The sequence below is a fragment of the Nicotiana tabacum genome, chromosome 3 (assembly GCF_000715075.1).
Source record: "Nicotiana tabacum cultivar K326 chromosome 3, ASM71507v2, whole genome shotgun sequence".
NCBI lineage: Eukaryota > Viridiplantae > Streptophyta > Magnoliopsida > Solanales > Solanaceae > Nicotiana > Nicotiana tabacum.
The window spans coordinates 124387035-124405340 of NC_134082.1; the positions used below are offsets into that span (position 1 = coordinate 124387035).

Here is an 18306-nt window from a genome sequence, read left to right on the forward strand (position 1 = left end):
TAATTAAAGTCTATTATATGACTTACGGAGTATATTGTAATCCTTTAAGAATTTAAATCGCTTAAATCATATATAATTCTTGGTCCTGAAGTACTCCTAAGTGATATTTGCGCATATTTATATCTTGCTATAACTATAAGCATGATAATGTGATAGCGAGAATTTTCAAGGTGCAACATATTCATTGGAGTTTATATGGGTGATTTATTCACCAAATCTCTGCTGACGTCAACCTTCAAGAAGCTAGTGCATAAGATTGGGATGTGAAGGCTCAAAGATGTGGATTGATGCTCTCATCAGGGGAAGTTAATACGTGTTGTACTCTTTTTTTTCCTTACAAGATTTTGTCCCACTAGGTTTTCCTTACAAGGTTTTTAATGAGGCAACCAAAAAGCGTATTTCTGAACATGTGTACTCTTTTTCCTTATCTAGAATTTTTTTCCCACTGGGTTTTATTTTAGTTAAGGTTTTAATGAGGCACATTAGTCACTTTTCCCTATAAATAGAGGGGTTCTATTACATTGTAAATCATTCCAAAAAGCAATAAGAATTCTCTCCCTACTTTTCTATGTAATATTCTTTTTTTTTTTTTGTGATTTCCCACTCGGTGTTCGGTACCTGCATTGGAGCCCGACTATATCCGGATTCGCACCGGATAAGGTCTCATTCGGGAGGTAGCGCTTCCTACCAAGGATTCTTCCATACCCAAAACTCGAACTCGAGACCTGTGATTAAAGGAGGACTGAGAAGCGTCCCTATCCACCGCATCACATCCTTTGGTGGTAATACTCTTCTTCTTTTATTATTTCGTTATTTCATAACAATAGTTTAGTTAAAAAAATATTGTATGTGATAGACATCTATCATTGGATAAACTAAAATCTTAATTAGCAGAGTTTAGTTGCTTTGTTTTTGAGAAACCGTTGACTGCAGCAGATCTTATGAAATGCACATGCGCTGTTCCTCATAAATTTCTGCATCCTTTTTTTTTTTTTTTTTTTTGGGCAGATCTCACAGATTAATCTACGGCTCTCAAGCCAAATCACGTGACTGTTCACGAGAGTGGATCATCGACGGCCCTTTCTACAGTTTCTCGCACCGCACCGTAACTTCTACTTCCCTCCACCCTTGTCATTGTTTGAAACGAAATGTTGATTTACAGTTGAAGATCAAATGGACGTGGAGAAATCGTCCCTGTGCAATTGCGTGGTTAATTTTCTATTGGAAGAGAACTACTTGTTAACGGCATTCGAGCTCCTTCACGAGCTTCTCGATGATGGCCGTGACGATCAAGCAATTCGTCTCAAACAGTTCTTCTCCGATCCTTCGCAATTCCCTCCCGATCAGATCTCCCGCTTCAATTCCCTCAGAGGTTTGCCGCTTCTCTACCTTGCCTTGATTTGCTACTTACCGTATCCATATATCCGGTGTGTTTATTATGCACATTTTCTACATTTGGAATTTTATTGCGATAAATATGGAGCAGTCATTGAAATCGAGCGAATCAATCCGTTAAGATTAGGTTATGAAGTTGAGTTGTATTGTGTTACGACTGACGAATCCCATGGTATATTAGAGCAAAGAGAGTATATGAAATAAATATTTGATTGATATCAAGTAATTTTTTCTTCTTCACTATTGCCACTGTTCAGTTGTAATAACTACAACTTAAATTTTGCTCATGGTCCTTAGTTCATTATGCAGGACGATCAATTGCCTGATTGTTTGAGTCAGCTGTGGTAATCAGCTGTTTATTTGCAGGCTCATATATATTTTTCTTATATGAATAATAACTATTCATTTATCAAAGCAGTTGCAGATCCCCAAAGTCTGCTTGAAGAAAAAGAAGCCCTGGAAGAAAAGTTGGCGCTCTGTGAATATGAGTTCCGTTTGGCTCAAGAGGACATTGTGCAACTTAAGACCGAGTTGCAAAAGAAAAGTCAGGCTTTTCCTCGTCAAACAAGTGGTATATCCCTGAAACTGTTTTGAACTTTCGCTGCCTCTTCTGATTGTGACTTTGTAGCTTTAGCTCGTTCATTCTGATAATGTTCTTGGAACTGCGAATCCTAGTTTAGCCTGGATATTCTGTTTCCAGTGAAGTTGTATGATTAGGCAGTATTAGAATGGATGCCAGGATAAACTGTAGGCTTGTCATGTCTGAGCCTAAATTAGTTTCTTGAAGGACTGGTAGTTATGCTTTAAATATTACTCTTTGTTAACCGAAAAATCCCCAGGGATCAGCTGGCACACGGTTTGAAATTCGGTGGATAATGGGCTCGCCTCTGTCCCTTTCTCCACTTAAATACCAGGCTTTTGAGTGTGACATGAGGCTTAGGGCCGGTGATTCTGCTTTAGATATGGGTTATATTTTGTTTCGTTCAGTATGATCATTTTGTTCATGTGAATTTATCTGTTTCTTCATTGTGCAGATTCAAAGATAGATGCTTTGGAAAACCATGGAACTGATTTTCAGCAGCAGAAGAGGGAAGGTTCTTTCTCTGATTTGGGTCCTTTGAAGGATAATGAGCGGAGGGATTTGAACTGTGCTGTAAAGGAGTATTTACTACTAGCAGGATATCGCTTGACTGCAATGACATTTTTGGAGGAGGTAATTGATATGAAGACAACTTGCTATCTTGATGTTCATAACACAACTGAAGGAGGTTGCATTTATCTACATTATGTCACAGAGCTGTATTTTTAGTTATCTACATCTTCTTGTTCCTTCTTTCCACCTTTTTGGTTTATCATCTGCGGAGGACCTAAAATATTTGGAGCTTCATTTATGTTAAACATATATGCTGCAGTTGACGTCTCAATGAAAAAATTACAAGTACCAATAAAACTCTAACTAACTTAGAAACGATCATCCAAATAACATGTTCTCGGCAGACCTTTAAGTAGTGTGGCCTCTTTCCTGCTTTTATGTTAAATGTGAAGATAGTAAGATAGAGCTGTGACCTTTTAAGTACAACTAGCTATATCCCCAGGGGCTTGCCCTAGAATTCGGCTGACCAGATTTCCTTTAGGTTTATTTTGGAGCACGCATAATATTCCAACATGTATAGATAATTGGGTAGAATTTATTGAAAACTTCTCTCAGAAGACAGAAAAATAAGTTAAAATTTGCTGGTCTAGGGGACCACCACTTGGATGTAAACGCTGTTTTTTTGTCGAAGGCTGGAACTGAACTCGTGACTTCAAAGACTAGGCCACCATTCCACCTACCACCTAACCAATGCACCAACCAACACTTTGTTAGGTGTAGACGATGTTATATCTCACAATTAGAAGGGAAATAACTGATTGACCATGAAAAGATGCCAAGATAATCAAAGCTTCCCAAGAAAGGAAGGTAAAATGATTGGTTTTATATAAGCACCATATTTCCTTTTGTTTAATTTAATTTATTCAGACTGCGATTACATAGAGATTGAAATTAACTTTGTAATCACCTTTGCTTCCGGCTATCGAACCAGGCATACGTTAAATTTTAACTTAAATTGTCACATAATATAATGATGAATTCCACTTCTATGATAGAAGCAGAACTGCCAAAAGATGATCTGAATTATTCCATAGATCCTTCTAGTGCACTGGGAGTCTGGTGAACTAAGCTCCCTCTATGTGGAGGTTGGGGGAAGGGCCGGACCACATTTGGTCTTATGTACACAACCTTACCTTGTATCTCTGCAAGAGGTTATTTACACATCTTGAAGTCACACGATAACAACTCTTACCGTTGCACAAGGCTCCTCATCCACATTCTCAATGGTTAACCAAAGAGATTAAAAAGAACCTTAAGAATTAAGAGCAACAGGTGTACGTGATTGAGAACAACAAGTTACTCGTTCATCCATTTTATCCCTGTGGAACTGAAGTAAATGTTTTTTTGTTTTGATAAAGAAACTCGGATCGATGTTATTAAATAGAATAAGAACATACACCAGATCATTTATCAGTAGAAGAAAAATACTAAGTCGAATGCCAAACCCTAGAAGATCGGTAACTCCTTTTATAATTAATCCGAATAAAGAAAGTTTAATCATAATTGTGTATGATTACTTCCCGTGAAACTAATCATACACCAGATTATTTATCAAAAGAAGAATAAACACCTGGTCAAATACCAGACCTTAGAAGATCGGTAAATCCTCTAATTTTAATCCGAGCAAAGAAAGTTTAATCATTAATTCATTATTGTATATGATGCTTTCAGTGAAATTCTTGGCTAAAGAGAGGAAAAGCAGATCTTTCTGACTGAGGAATTTCTTAGACCATGTCCCTTTCAATTCGCTTGGTCTCTAGGACTCATGTTTTGCTTTGGCAGATTGTGTGATTAGAGAAAATGAGGACCAGAGGGCATTGGCCTCAATCTTTTAGTTCCACACCAATAGCTAGAGAGAGAGAAGGGGGGGGGGGGGGGGGTTGAACTTAACTACAACAACAACAATATACCCAATGTAGTCCTACAAGTGGAGTCTGGGGAGGGTATAGTGTACGCAAACATTATCCCTACCTTTAAGAAGGCAGAGAGGCTGTTTCCAGTAGACCCTCGGCTCAGGAAAGATAAATGGAAGGGGCAATAACAAGCAAACCAAATCTGACAATCGAAGCGAAAATACAAAACTAACACTAAGGAATGCAAACATAAAACCGAAACAAAGGCAGTAACAAGTAATAACAAAAGTCTAGGGATACGAAAATACACAAAAGACACTAAGTGATGTATTAAAGCTATTGCTACAAACACGGATAATGCTCGGGTACCTAACCTTTCACCTTTATTCTCAACCTCCACACCTTCCTATCCATGGTCATGTCCTCAGTAACCTGGAGCAACTCTGTATCTAGCCTAGTCACCTCTCCCCAATACTTCTTCGGCCAGCCTCTACCTCTCCGTTGGCCTTCCAATGCCAACCTCTCACACCTCCTCACCGGTGCATCTGTGTCTCTCCTCTTCACATGTCTGAACCATCGAAGTCTCGCCTCCCGCATTTTGTCCTCCACACGAGCCACGCCCACCTTATCCCGTATAACTTCATTTCTAATTCTATTAACCTGGAATGCCCGCATATTTATCTCAACATCCTCATTTCAGCCACATTCATCTTCTGGACATGGGAGTTCTTGACTGGCCAACACTCTGCCCCATACAGCATAGTCGGTCTGACCACCGCTCTATAAAACTTTCCTTTAAGTTTTGGTGATACATTCTTATCACACAGAACACCGGAAGCAAGCCTCCATTTCATCCATCCCACCCTAATACGGTGTGTGAGATCCTCGTCGATCTCCCCATTTCCTTGTATAACCGACCCAAGGTACTTGAAACTTTCTCTCCTGGGGATGACTTGTGAATCAAACCTCACGTCTTCGTCAACTTCCTGCGTCGCGCCACTGAACTTGCACTCCAAGTATTCTGTTTTGGTCCTGCTCAACTTGAAAGCTTTAGACTCCAGGGTTTGCCTCCAAACCTCTTACCTCTCGTTAACACCACCTCGTGTCTCGTCAATCAGTACAATGTCATTTGCAAATTACATACACCACGACGCCTCCCCTTGAATGTGTCGCGTCAGTGCGTCGATCGCCAGGGCAAATAGAAATGGGCTGAGAGGTTGAACTTAACTCTTTATGTTGTATCCAGCTTACGTGTCCAAAGAGATATGGGATGTTGTTGGCAATGAGTTAGGGATTAGATTGTTGAGGAGTTGTAATTCTGCATGATATGTGTTAGTGTCTCACATCAGCTATGGGTGGGTGTTTGATCTCTTTATATAATCTTGGGCAATCCTCACCTCTTGAGCTAGCTTTTGGGGTTGAATTACGCCCAAAATCCATTTTTTTTATCATGGTATCATATCCAGGCCCACCTAATTCTCGTTTCATCCGATCTTGGGCGCCATCTTATATTGTCAACGCTCCAGATGTCCAGTCCTAGGCGTGCGGGGAGAAAGGGGGGTGTTAGTGTCCCATATTGGCTATGGTGGAGGTGTTTGGTCTCTTTATATGGTCTGGGGTAATCCTCACCACTTGAGCTAACTTTGGGGTTGAGTTAGACCCAAGGTCCATTTCTTTATCAATATGAGAAAAATGTAGAGGCAAAGGTTCATTCTGTAATCAGATAAGGAAAATTTATTCCTTGTGTACTAGAGACCACACACTTTCCATTCAACTGTGAATTATTCAGTGAGCCATGATCTCAACTCGTTAATTATCTCAGAAGATGGAGCAATCTTTAGAAATTCTAGGTTGAAGGTAATTAAAAGCATTTTTGGGACAGAATTCCAGTAAGATAGCTGTTTTGTCAATGTTCAATATTTTGGTTACTACTCAAAAATTGTTCGTAGCATCTTCTGAATGCCAGTCCATGGAAATCTCATGCTGGAATGAGTAAAACTTGGTTTATAAACTTGGTAATTGTGGAAAGGGGCTCCACCTCCTTCCATTAGTTTGGGGTTTAAGCCACCCATGGAGCAAAGTGGGAAAAGTCCACTGTTTGGCTCCTCGGAAGAGGAGTTTAGGCAGAGGGTGGGATTTGACACACACCAAAAGGAAAAAAAGGTATTCTGGCACGGTTTGAAATGTGTAATGTGTAATGTGCTTTATTTTATCTTCATCTTTCAGAGGCCTCTCATGCAATGGCGGAGGCAAAATTTCCGTTAAGGGGGTAAAAAAGAAAAAAATTATAAAAATTAAAAGAAACAGTGGCTAGTGGTGTTAGCGGAAATGTAAAAGAAAGAACACAAGATTTAACGTGGTTCGGATCAAAATAATCCTACGTCCACCAGAGAACAGTTGCCTTTTTAATATTAACAAAGGAAGGGAGAGTTCCCAATTATACTTAAGAGAATTTCTCTCTTAACTCTCTACTCACTACAATGTGTTGTATTATTTTTGGGATGGTTTCTACAAATGAAGGAGTGCATCTATTTATAGAGGTAAAGACCTCCTCTTGATGTTATTGGTGACATCAAACTACCTCCTCTTGATGTCATGGGTGACATCAAAGGAGGAAGCTTCCTCCTAGCATCCACACCAACTCTTTCCACCAACTCTTCCAATTGGCATGCCATTGTTGACTAAACATAAACCAACACCTTCAATCTCCACCTTGGTTTGCGTTTAGAGCGTGCGTGTGAACAACTCTGGCCAAAACTTCTAAGCTTACTGGGCAACAACCCCGTTGTAAGAAACAAGAAGAATCAAACCATTGTTGAACATACCACCTCCACCTAACAACTGTTCTCTTCGGAGTTACATCAGTTGATGCACACCCCCGCCAAGTCTTTGCAGTGTGCAAACTTAGCGAGTGGGACTATCTTGGTCAACATATCTGCAGAATTATCGTCTGTGATAACCTTCACGACTTTGATAGTTCCCTCTTCAAAAACATCTCGAATAAAATGAAATCTGATATCAATGTGTTTAGTGCGCTCATGAAATCTCTGATTTTTCATTAGATGAATAGCACTCTGACTATCACATCTAAGAGTTGATTCCAGCTGAACCAAACTCAATTCCGCTACTAAACCTTTCAACCAGATAGCTTCCTTCACCGCCTCCGCTGCTGCCATGTATTCTGCTTCTATCGTAGACAAAGCGGCAATCGACTGCAGAGTCGACTTCCAACTAACGGCACTGCCAACGAGGGTAAAGATGTATCCAGTTGTGGACCTTCTTCTGTCAAGATCTCATGCATAGTCAGAATCTACATAACCGAGAATTGAAATACCTCCACCACTTTTTCGAAAGGTCAGACCAACTCCAGAAGCTCCTTTGAGATATCTCAATATCCACTTGGCAGCTTCCCAATGCCTCTTTCCTGGGCTGGACATGTATCTACTTACCACACTTACAGATTGAGCAATATCTGGACGTGTGTATACCATAGCATACATAATGCTACCAACTGCACTGGCATAAGGAATCTTTGACATATGCTCCACCTCATCCTCGGACTGAGGCATTTGTAACTCTGAAAGTTTAAAATGAAGAGCTAATGGTGTACTTACAGGCTTGCACGTATGCATATTGAATCTCTTGAGAACCCTTTCAATATACCTCTTCTGAGAAAGATGTACAACACTGTCTTCTCTTGAAATCTCCATACCAAGGATTTTCTTTGCAGCTCCTAAATCCTTCATGTCAAATTCCTTACTCAACAGTTTCTTCAAAGCATTTATCTCTGTAATGTTGTTAGCAGCAATAAGCATATCATCAACATAAAACAGTAAATAAATCATTGAGTTACCAGACATCTTCTTGTGATGCACACAGCTATCAAATGCACTCCTTGAGAATTCATGTGTAGTCATGAATGCATCAAACCTCTTGTACCACTGTCTAGGGGATTGCTTCAAACCATACAAAGACTTCTTTAGTTGGCATACGTGATCTTCTTTTCCCTCAGCTGGGAAACCTTCAAGCTGATCCATATAGATTGTATCTTCTAGATCACCGTGTAAGAAAGCAGTTTTGACATCAAGCTGTTGAAGCTCCAAGTCAAATTGGGCAACCAATGCTAGTAGCACGCGAATTGAGCCGGTGAAGCTGCACAAGAAGAGATTAAGGATCTGGAGCCCTCCTCGTATATTGAAGCAACTTCTTGCAAGGATGCTGTACAATGACGGTTAGCCATGACTGAAGAGATGGAGTCTCTTCACAAGAATCAGACATGGGTCTTAGTGAAAAGACAAAAGGGGAAGAGGACAGTTGGATGCAAGTGGGTCTACCGAAAGAAAGAGGGAATTCCTGAAGTGGAAGATGCTAGGTTCAAGGCGAGATTGGTTGCAAAAGGATTCAGTCAGAAGGAGGGAATTGACTACAATGAAATTTTCTCTCCAGTCGTGAAGCATAGCTCAATTCGCGTGCTACTAGCATTGGTTGCCCAATTTGACTTGGAGCTTCAACAGCTTGATGTCAAAACTGCTTTCTTACACGGTGATCTAGAAGAGACAATCTATATGGATCAGCCTGAAGGTTTCCTAGCTGAGGGAAAAGAAGATCACGTATGCCAACTAAAGAAGTCTTTGTATGGTTTGAAGCAATCCCTTAGACAGTGGTACAAGAGGTTTGATGCATTCATGACTACACATGAATTCTCAAGGAGTGCATTTGATAGCTGTGTGTATCACAAGAAGATGTCTGGTAACTCAATGATTTATTTACTGTTGTATGTTGATGATATGCTTATTGCTGCTAACAACATTACAGAGATAAATGCTTTGAAGAAACTGTTGAGTAAGGAATTTGACATGAAGGATTTAGGAGCTGCAAAGAAAATCCTTGGTATGGAGATTTCAAGAGAAAACGGTGTTGTACATCTTTCTCAGAAGAGGTATATTGAAAGGGTTCTCAAAAGATTCAATATGCATACGTGCAAGCCTGTAAGTACACCATTAGCTCCTCATTTTAAACTTTCAGAGTTACAAATGCCTCAGTCCGAGGATGAGGTGGAGCATATGTCAAAGATTCCTTATGCCAGTGCAGTTGGTAACATTATGTATGCTATGGTATGCACACGTCCAGATATTGCTCAATCTGTAAGTGTGGTAAGTAGATACATGTCCAGCCCAGGAAAGAGGCATTGAGAAGCTGTCAAGTGGATATTGAGATATCTCAAAGGAGCTTCTGGTGTTGGTATGACCTTTCGAAAAAGTGGTGGAGGTATTTCAATTCTCGGTTATGTAGATTCTGACTATGCAGGAGATCTTGACAGAAGAAGGTCCACAACTGGATACATCTTTACCCTCGTTGGCAATGCCGTTAGTTGGAAGTCGACTCTGCAGTCGATTGCCGCTTTGTCTACGACAGAAGCAGAATACATGGCAGCAGCGGAGGCGGTGAAGGAAGCTATCTGGTTGAAAGGTTTAGTAGCGGAATTGAGTTTGGTTCAGCTGGAATCAACTCTTAGATGTGATAGTCAGAGTGCTATTCATCTAATGAAAAATCAGAGATTTCATGAGCGCACTAAACACATTGATGTCAGATTTCATTTTATTCGAGATGTTGTTGAAGAGGGAACTATCAAAGTCGTGAAGGTTATCACAGACGATAATTCTGCAGATATGTTGACCAAGATAGTCCCACTCGCTAAGTTTGCACACTGCAAGGACTTGGCGGGGGTGTGCATCAACTGATGCAACTCCGAAGAGAACAGTTGTTAGGTGGAGGTGGTATGTTCAACAATGGTTTGATTCTTCTTGTTTCTTACAACGGGGTTGCCCAGTAAGCTTAGAAGTTTTGGCCAGAGTTGTTCACACGCACGCAAACCAAGGTGGAGATTGAAGGTGTTGGTTTATGTTTAGTCAACAATGGCATGCCAATTGGAAGAGTTGGTGGAAAGAGTTGGTGTGGATGCTAGGAGGAAGCTTCCTCCTTTGATGTCACCCATGATATCAAGAGGAGGTAGTTTGATATCACCAATGATATCCTTCAAGTGGGAATTGAACCAACAACCTAACAAAGGTTATAAACCCCCTTGACCACTGAGCTATGCTTTGGGCAGTACCAAGGGAATTCAAAATATAATATATAGAGGAAACCGGATTTTGCCCTGCTTTCATGTATTACCACTCATCTATTTTATGCACTTACTAGGCCGAGGGCCTTAACCATAGAAGAATTAAGGTGTGAGACACATGCATCTGTCCTGTGCACTCTGCTAACATGTCATTTTGGAAGTCTTCATAACTTCTTTAACATGTATGACAGGTTACTGATCAAGATCTAGATGTTCAGCAGAACTCCTCTGCAGGCGTTCCAGATGCTTTGCGCCATTACTATTACCAGTACCTTTCTTCCACCTCAGAGGCTGCTGAGGTACTTTCTCAACTGTTGATAGTATGGACAAGTTTCACACATGTATGCTTGCCACGAATTGCCTGTAGGAAACCTACGTTAATCATGTCATATGTGGATAACTTTGCGCCTTGTATAGCCAAGCTAGGTTAACTGCATGTTTTAACTGATATACTATATTTTTCTTCTTCCGGCAATTATAATTCTCAATTTCTCCTGATTTAATTCTGCAAGAACAATACGTCCACCCAGTTGTTCATAGTGCATTCAGGTATTAATATTTTTCCTTGCAAGTCCTGGTTTTGTTTATGCTCTATGTTCCTCACGGCCAGTTCATGCCTTAGTTTCATCCAGACAGATTTTGTTTGCAGTTCCATTTATCTTGTCTGTATTTGAGTCCTTCGGATAATGTTTGGTGTCAAATCTGTATGCCTTCGGATTTAAGATTAGTCAAATATTTAACTTATCTCTTTTCCTTTTTAGTTTTAGTTTTTTTTCTTGAGTTATGAATCCATTTTCAGACTACAGGTGTAACTCAAAAGGCATAGAAATTTGGCACTGCAGTAATTTCAGTTTGCTTTGTTCAAATAACTGCAGCTTCTTGTATAACAAGGCTTGTAAATCTACAGTTCACTTTGCCGTATCCTGGGCTGATTTACTGTGAATCAAACCACCTAAACCCACCTGATTTGCTCCAGAGTTATGTTTGAGAGATCGTGGGAATTAGTTTTATGGGTTTCCGGAATCTTAGAGAGAAGAAGAATCACCTTCTCTAGATAAGCATTAATGTTCATTAATGACTGCTCTTCTGAAAAAGCATGATTTACTTGGTGATTTTCTATCAAATGCCTTAAAGCTTATTTACAGTTTTCAGCAAGTAAATGAGAAATTTGATCTAGTCAGTTCCGTATTCAACTGGTACCACAAGCTTTATTGTGGTGTGCTATTTTATAAAAAGAATCGTGGCTTTTTTGCAGGAAAAAATTGCTATGCTTAGAGAAAATGAGTCTTTGGTGAAAGAAAAAGACAAGCTGAAACATGAAAAGCAGTCCTTGCTTAAGAGTAAAGATATGGCAGATGCCCAAATCACAGTAGTGACAAAATCTTTGGAGGCATTGCAGAAGGAAATGAAGGACAAGGAGATTCTGGTAGTTTCTTTGTTATGTTTTATGTTTTACAAGATTTTTCCTGTGTAGCATGTACGTACCTCATACTTGAATAATGTACTTTAGGTTCAAACCTTGAAGCAATCTCTAGATAGGCAAAGACAAGAATTGAATGAATGCAGAGCTGAAATAACTTTATTAAAAATGCATATAGAGGGTACTCGTTCTGCGCGCAATTTTGTAACAAGCGATTCTGAAGGTGTTGCTGACCTGCCATCAATAGATAGTTATAAGGAAGAGATGAAGTTCCTACAGAATGAGATCCAGAGGTTGAAATTGGCAAATGATTTCTTGAACAGTGAGTCTCTTGAAGATAACAATGAAGAAACTAGAAATACAGGTCCTGAAAATGAAGTTGGACAATCAAGTGAGCATAATGTCTTTGAGGATTCAGCTGGCATATCTTCTGGGGATTTAGGAAATGCCGATTCTCAGTTATTGATGGCTCAAACCTCTGCTGACACAATTACCAAACCTGAGGAAGTAGTGGAAGCTTCAAATGGTAATGGCATTGTTGAGAAAGTCGAGAATGTACTCACACACAACGGCGAGCTACCTTCAGAGACTAAAGGACTAATCTTGAAACCAGACAATTTATTTGTCGAATCAAATGCTGAAAAGATCGTAAGCTCTCTCTCAGATGTATACATGATGCCTTTTACTTGGTAACATTTTCGCTTGGCAATTATACTTCAAATTTTTTGGATTTCGCAGGGCTTGGGGACTATTCAGATCCTTTCAGATGCATTGCCAAAAATTGTACCTTATGTTTTGATCAACCACAGAGAGGTTTAAATCATGCTTCTGAAGTCTGATGTTCTTACCTTATTTAGGAGGCTTTTGTTTGAGAAAATCTTTTCAAGTTTTGAAACTTATCTTGACAAACATGATCTCAGAAAGTTTTTTCAAAGACGTTTTCAAATGAAGAAGTGCTTGAAGGGTGTTTTTCATTGAAAACTCTCTTTCCGCTTACAAAACACTTAAAAATCTTCAAAAAAGCTATAACTATCCCAATATATCTTCGGCTTCCACTAACTTTTCTTTTTCAAAACTTTTTCAAAATGTTGTCTCAATGGCTTCCAAATATTCTTCAGCAACCTTAAGTGATCTACAAATCTTTTTGTCTAATTAGCTGTCATTCCACTTGATTGGTGTTGACTTTGCAGGAGCTTCTTCCTCTTATAATGTGTGCAATTGAGCGCCACCCAGATAGCAGTACGCGGGACTCCTTGACCCATACATTATTCAACTTAATCAAGCGTCCTGATGAAGAACAGAGACGGATTATAATGGATGTAAGATTGTCAAAACTATTGATTCATACTAGATATTTTTTTTTTCAAAAAGTTGAGCATGCCACCAATTTTGTTATCACGTTTAGGCTTGTGTCACCCTTGCCAGAAATGTTGGAGAGATGAGAACGGAAACTGAACTTCTTCCTCAGTGTTGGGAACAGGTGAGATTATTATATCTGCTGGACTCTCTCATGATTTTACCATATCTTCCATCAACTCTTGCAACTGCTCTTAGTGTTATATTGTGAAATGTAGATCAATCACATGTATGAGGAGCGCCGCTTGCTAGTTGCTCAATCATGTGGAGAGCTTGCTGAATTCGTGCGCCCTGAGATTCGAGATTCTCTTATCTTGTCTATTGTGCAACAGCTGATCGAGGATCCTGCAACTGTTGTTCGGGAGGCTGCTGCTCATAACTTGGCATTGCTTCTGCCTCTCTTCCCAAATACGGACAAATATTTCAAGGTCAGCTTCACTACATAAGCTTCGAGGCAATCACGGAGAAGAAATCTGACTTGACAGAATTTCCTACAAAGTAAGCTCCGTGGTCTAGGAATGGAGCATTTTCTGCTGGTCTTAGTGTGATTGCCCAAACTGATTAAATGATAAGATAAACATAATTGAAGGTTCTCCAATTCCTCTTTTTTTTTTGTTTTGTTTGTGTGTAAAGGTTGAGGAGATGATGTTTCAATTGGCGTGTGATCCATCTGGAGTGGTTGTGGATACAACAATCAAGGAAGTTGTTCCAGCTTTAGTAAACTGGGGAAAGGAGTTGGATCATTTGCTACAAGTTTTATTATCTCATGCATTGGGCTCTGGTCAGGTATGTATTCTACATTTACTTGGTTTCTCACTGAAGTAGTAACTTGTCTTAGACATGGATCTGATACATTATCTTTTTTTTCGCCAGCGTTGTCAACCTCTTTCAGGGGTTGAAGGTTCTGTTGAGTCACATCTTCGTGCTTTAGGAGAGAGAGAGCGGTGGAACATAGACGTTTTATTGCGCTTACTAATAGAGTTGCTTCCATTTGTACGCAAGAAAGCTATTGAGACCTGTCCATTCCATTTGGTTTCAGATGACAAAGGACTAGTTTTTTCTACTTCACTACTTGAACAGTATGCAGGGTAATATCCCCCTTTACCTGTGTTTTTAAACTACCTTTCTATACTTTCTTCTGCAAAGGTACTCTCACCATGTGTAGCTAATACTTTCTACATATTTGAACTATATATGCAGAGGAAAGATGGATTGGCCTTCTTTTGAGTGGTTGCATATTGATTGCTTTTCAGCATTGATTGAACTGGCCTCTCTATTGCCTCAGAAGGAAGATAATTTAAGGAATCGAATCACACAGGTAGCTTGAATTGTTTGACATGAGTTTTGGTGGTTTAGGTTTGAAAATGCCTTCTTGTTTCCTGAATTCGTCTTTAATTTGGCAATGCAGTTTTTATTGGCCGTTTCAGTCCTGCTTGGGGAGCCTTACCTGACACACATCATGCTACCTATATTCTTGGTAGCAGTTGGTGACAATGGTGATTTATCATACTTCCCTGCAACACACCAATCTAGAATAAGAGGTAATGAGTTAAAAACTTTCTGATTATTAACCTTTACATCATACATCATGTTCAAACCTTTTCAAATTGGTGTTGATTTACTCTTCAACAGGTTTAAAACCAAAAACTGCTGTAGCTGAAAGACTTGCTGCCATCTGCGTCCTGCCTCTTCTGCTTGCAGGTGTTCTAGGATCCCCTAGAAAGCATGAACTATTGACAGAGTACTTGAGAAATCTCTTGATTCAAACTTCAGAGCGAGAGAGTCAGCCAGTGAAGCGCGAAATTTTCAATTCTGTTCGCTTCCTTTGGTTTGTGCCATTTAACAAGCTAATCATTACAGTCCTGTGTCTGAACTCCTAGATGATGGCTAGACTATCTTTTCCTGCAGCACCTTTGATGAACATCACAATATGATTTTTAACATCCTCTGGGAAATGGTTGTGAGCTCTGACATAAACATGAAGACGATGGCTGCCAATCTTTTCAAAGTCATTGTAAGTCGTTTGTTTTTTCGGGATTATGTCAGTTCCTGTCTTTCTAAAAAAAAATTTAAGCGTTGCCATTAACATTCTTTGTATCATATTTGAAACTTCACCAGGTTCCATGTATTGATGCCAAGGTCGCCTCAACTCATGTTTTGCCTGCTCTTGTAACTCTTGGTTCTGACCAAAACTTGAATGTGAAATACGCCAGCATTGATGCATTTGGAGCTGTAGCACAGCAGTTTAAAAATGATGCGGTATGGAAAGGTTTCTTTTTAAATATCTGGTGTCATTCTTATTCTATGTTGATCTGTAGAGGCTTTGATGAGACCGGCTCTTCTAACCGTCTTGTTAGATTGTCGACAAAATACGTGTTCAAATGGATGCTTTTCTTGAGGATGGATCACATGAAGCTACAATAGCTGTAGTTCGTGCATTGGTGATGGCAGTGCCACATACTACGGAGAGACTAAGAGATTATATCCTCAACCTTTTATTTCAGCTTTTATGCACTCTTGAAGTAGATGCATTCTTATAATGTGTGCCAAAGCACTAGTTCAATTTCTATTTCTCATTAGCTTTCTTTAACTTATGATACATCTGTTGTCCAAGATTTTCCTACTTACAGCAACACCTCCTCCTTCAAGTGACATGAGACGTCGCCGTGAGAGAGCGGATGCGTTTTGTGAATCAATTCGTGCTCTTGATGCTACTGGTTTGCTCCTTTTAGATATTCTTTTCTCTTCTTCTCCTTCATAACTCTCTTTACTTTCTGATAGTATATGTTTATTCCAGATGATTGCCTCTAGGTTAGCTGCATATTGAAAGATGTAGCAAAGTACGAAAAGATATGTAACACCATGGACTGATACTGGGGATTAATGTCCTGATATTTTGGTTGTAAACTACCTTTAGCTATAGTGGTTGAGCAAAGTAGATCTTATGGAGTTTTGTGCCATCCAGAGGAATTACCTGACAATGGCCCAATTTGTACCTAAATACATGCTGAAGTAAAAAATGATAGGTTGTAATTTATTGGGTTTAGCGTGATTCATTTTCTTGTTCATGTAAATAGCAAGTGCATGACAGACATGTCCTAAGATAGTTAAGTGAAACCCAGGAAACTCTCAAATCAGTGAAAGAGACCACCAGTTATCTTCCGGACCTAAGTAGGGTTGATACAAATATGACTCCAAAGAACTTCTGAAAAATTGAATGATATTTGATTTCTATGGATACTCGGACTCTCTACCGAACTAAGTCTGCCCCTCCCCGCTTCCGGCAGGATTGCCAGCACCCTGAAAGATAAACACAGGAAAGGAGAAACAAAGTGAAAGAAAAAGAAATACTGAAGCATTCAATATGTAATCTCTCTGTGGTTTTTAAGGTGCAACTGGTGTATCAAATGTCAGAGATGAGATGCGGAAGGTCTAAGGACAAGTTCTCCTACTGATCTCTCTTCCTCTGGTTGCCTATTGTATAGTCTTGTGACATACAAAATGTAACTACATGTGCTATCAAAGCCTAAAATTTGCACTCTGTGACTTTGTCCTGCTTTTCAGCCCCTGTATCTTAGCATTTTACACGACCTTTTCATTAAAATCTTCCTATGCTCAGTTTATGATTGTTTTATTGCAGATCTTTCTGCTTCTAGTGTCAGAGATTTCCTTCTACCGGCAATTCAAAATCTGTTTAAAGATGCTGATTCCCTTGATCCAGCACACAAAGAAGCTCTGGAGATTATAATGAGGGAAAGATCTGGTGGAACGTTTGATACGATTAGTAAGGTAATGGGTGCTCATCTGGGAATTGCATCATCAGTAAGCAGCTTCTTTGGTGAAGGTGGTTTATTAGGGAAAAGGGAAACTGGAGATGCATCTCCACCATCAGTGGAAGTTGTTGAACCTCTGAAGCCCATTGCGCCAACTGCAGCAGCGGTAGAAGACACAAGATTTCGGCGGATCATGAGAGGTGGTTTTTCGGACATGCTCAGGGGAAAAGCAAAGGGCACCGAGGATACTCCCCCAAGTCAATGATTATGGCTCTTTCCTTTGCAGGGAAGTAAAAGAAGTTTTTTGTATGTTGTGCAGTAGACTACATTGATTCCATTTTTTGATTTTTCACTTAAGCTTTCCCATTATCTGGATGAGATTTTGCAATTTATTTCATTCTTTATATCCAAGAAATGTAATGAATTTGCCCACAGTAGAAGAAAACCTTTACATATCCTTAGCTTTACAAATGATACAGGAGATTTACTGGTCTAGCATTTTCCCTGAGCACGAATCTCATCAAATAACTACTGCTCCTCGATGCTCCCAGAGCCCCGAATAGAATTGATTCTCTGATGAATAAAGAGAACCACATTTGAAAGGTTTGTCCTAATTTGTTTTGGGGGTACATACTTTCCTGCACCAATTGTTTACACCAACTCAATCTACTAGTCCAGTGTCCAATTCATTAAAACATGCGGTACATCATGCCCTTTGGATGGGACATCCTTCTCACACCAAAATCAAAGTCTAATAGTTTGAGTTAAAAAGTGAACTTTCAGTAAATTCACAATAATAGTCTCAAAGGTTCACGGTAGCCAAATACTAGTGACTAAGGGTGGCAAAATAGTTAAAAGAAAATAATTAACCGCCCATATTATTCATTAAAAAATGGGTTGGATAATGAACTTTTTAAAAATGGGTCAAATATGGATAAGAACCATATTATTCATTTAGAAAATGGATAGCCAATAGATAACCAATGAGTCTAACTTTTACATTTGTAAAGCCTCAAATTGGGGGTCCTCAAGTTAAGATGACTAAGAATTCTCCCAAAAGTGATCATATCCGCCGGTTAACCCGTTTTTTATCCGGGTCGGATAATTTATCCGTTTTCGACACGAACCATATCCGACCCATCTGTTTGCCACTCCTACTAGTAGGGCTGGGCATAATTTGGTAAATACCGAACTACCGTACCGAAACCGAAAATTTTGATATTTGGTATATG

At 39.5% G+C, this 18306-nt stretch overlaps 1 protein-coding gene across 3 annotated transcripts; it reads left to right on the forward strand.

Moving 5' to 3' along the window:
- The first annotated feature begins 916 nt into the window (after window positions 1-916).
- LOC107775733 (uncharacterized) lies at window positions 917-17572 on the forward strand. 3 transcript variants are annotated; one of them, XM_075249876.1, is made up of 20 exons: window positions 926-1372; window positions 1814-1966; window positions 2430-2608; window positions 10717-10824; window positions 11781-11951; window positions 12036-12593; window positions 12684-12758; window positions 13136-13264; window positions 13351-13425; window positions 13520-13729; window positions 13935-14087; window positions 14175-14389; window positions 14502-14619; window positions 14710-14842; window positions 14934-15129; window positions 15210-15315; window positions 15420-15560; window positions 15659-15782; window positions 15902-16018; window positions 16942-17572. In XM_075249876.1, the coding sequence occupies exons 1-20, from the start codon at window positions 1174-1176 to the stop codon at window positions 17337-17339; spliced, it is 3558 nt and encodes a 1185-aa protein (XP_075105977.1). In that variant the 5' UTR covers window positions 926-1173; the 3' UTR covers window positions 17340-17572. The 3 variants fall into 3 exon arrangements, with proteins under 3 accessions (XP_075105978.1, XP_075105977.1, XP_075105980.1); XM_075249877.1 differs by lacking the exon at window positions 10717-10824 and having other exon boundaries at window positions 917-1372; XM_075249879.1 differs by lacking the exons at window positions 926-1372; window positions 1814-1966; window positions 2430-2608 and adding an exon at window positions 10451-10632.
- Window positions 17573-18306: the final 734 nt, after the last annotated feature.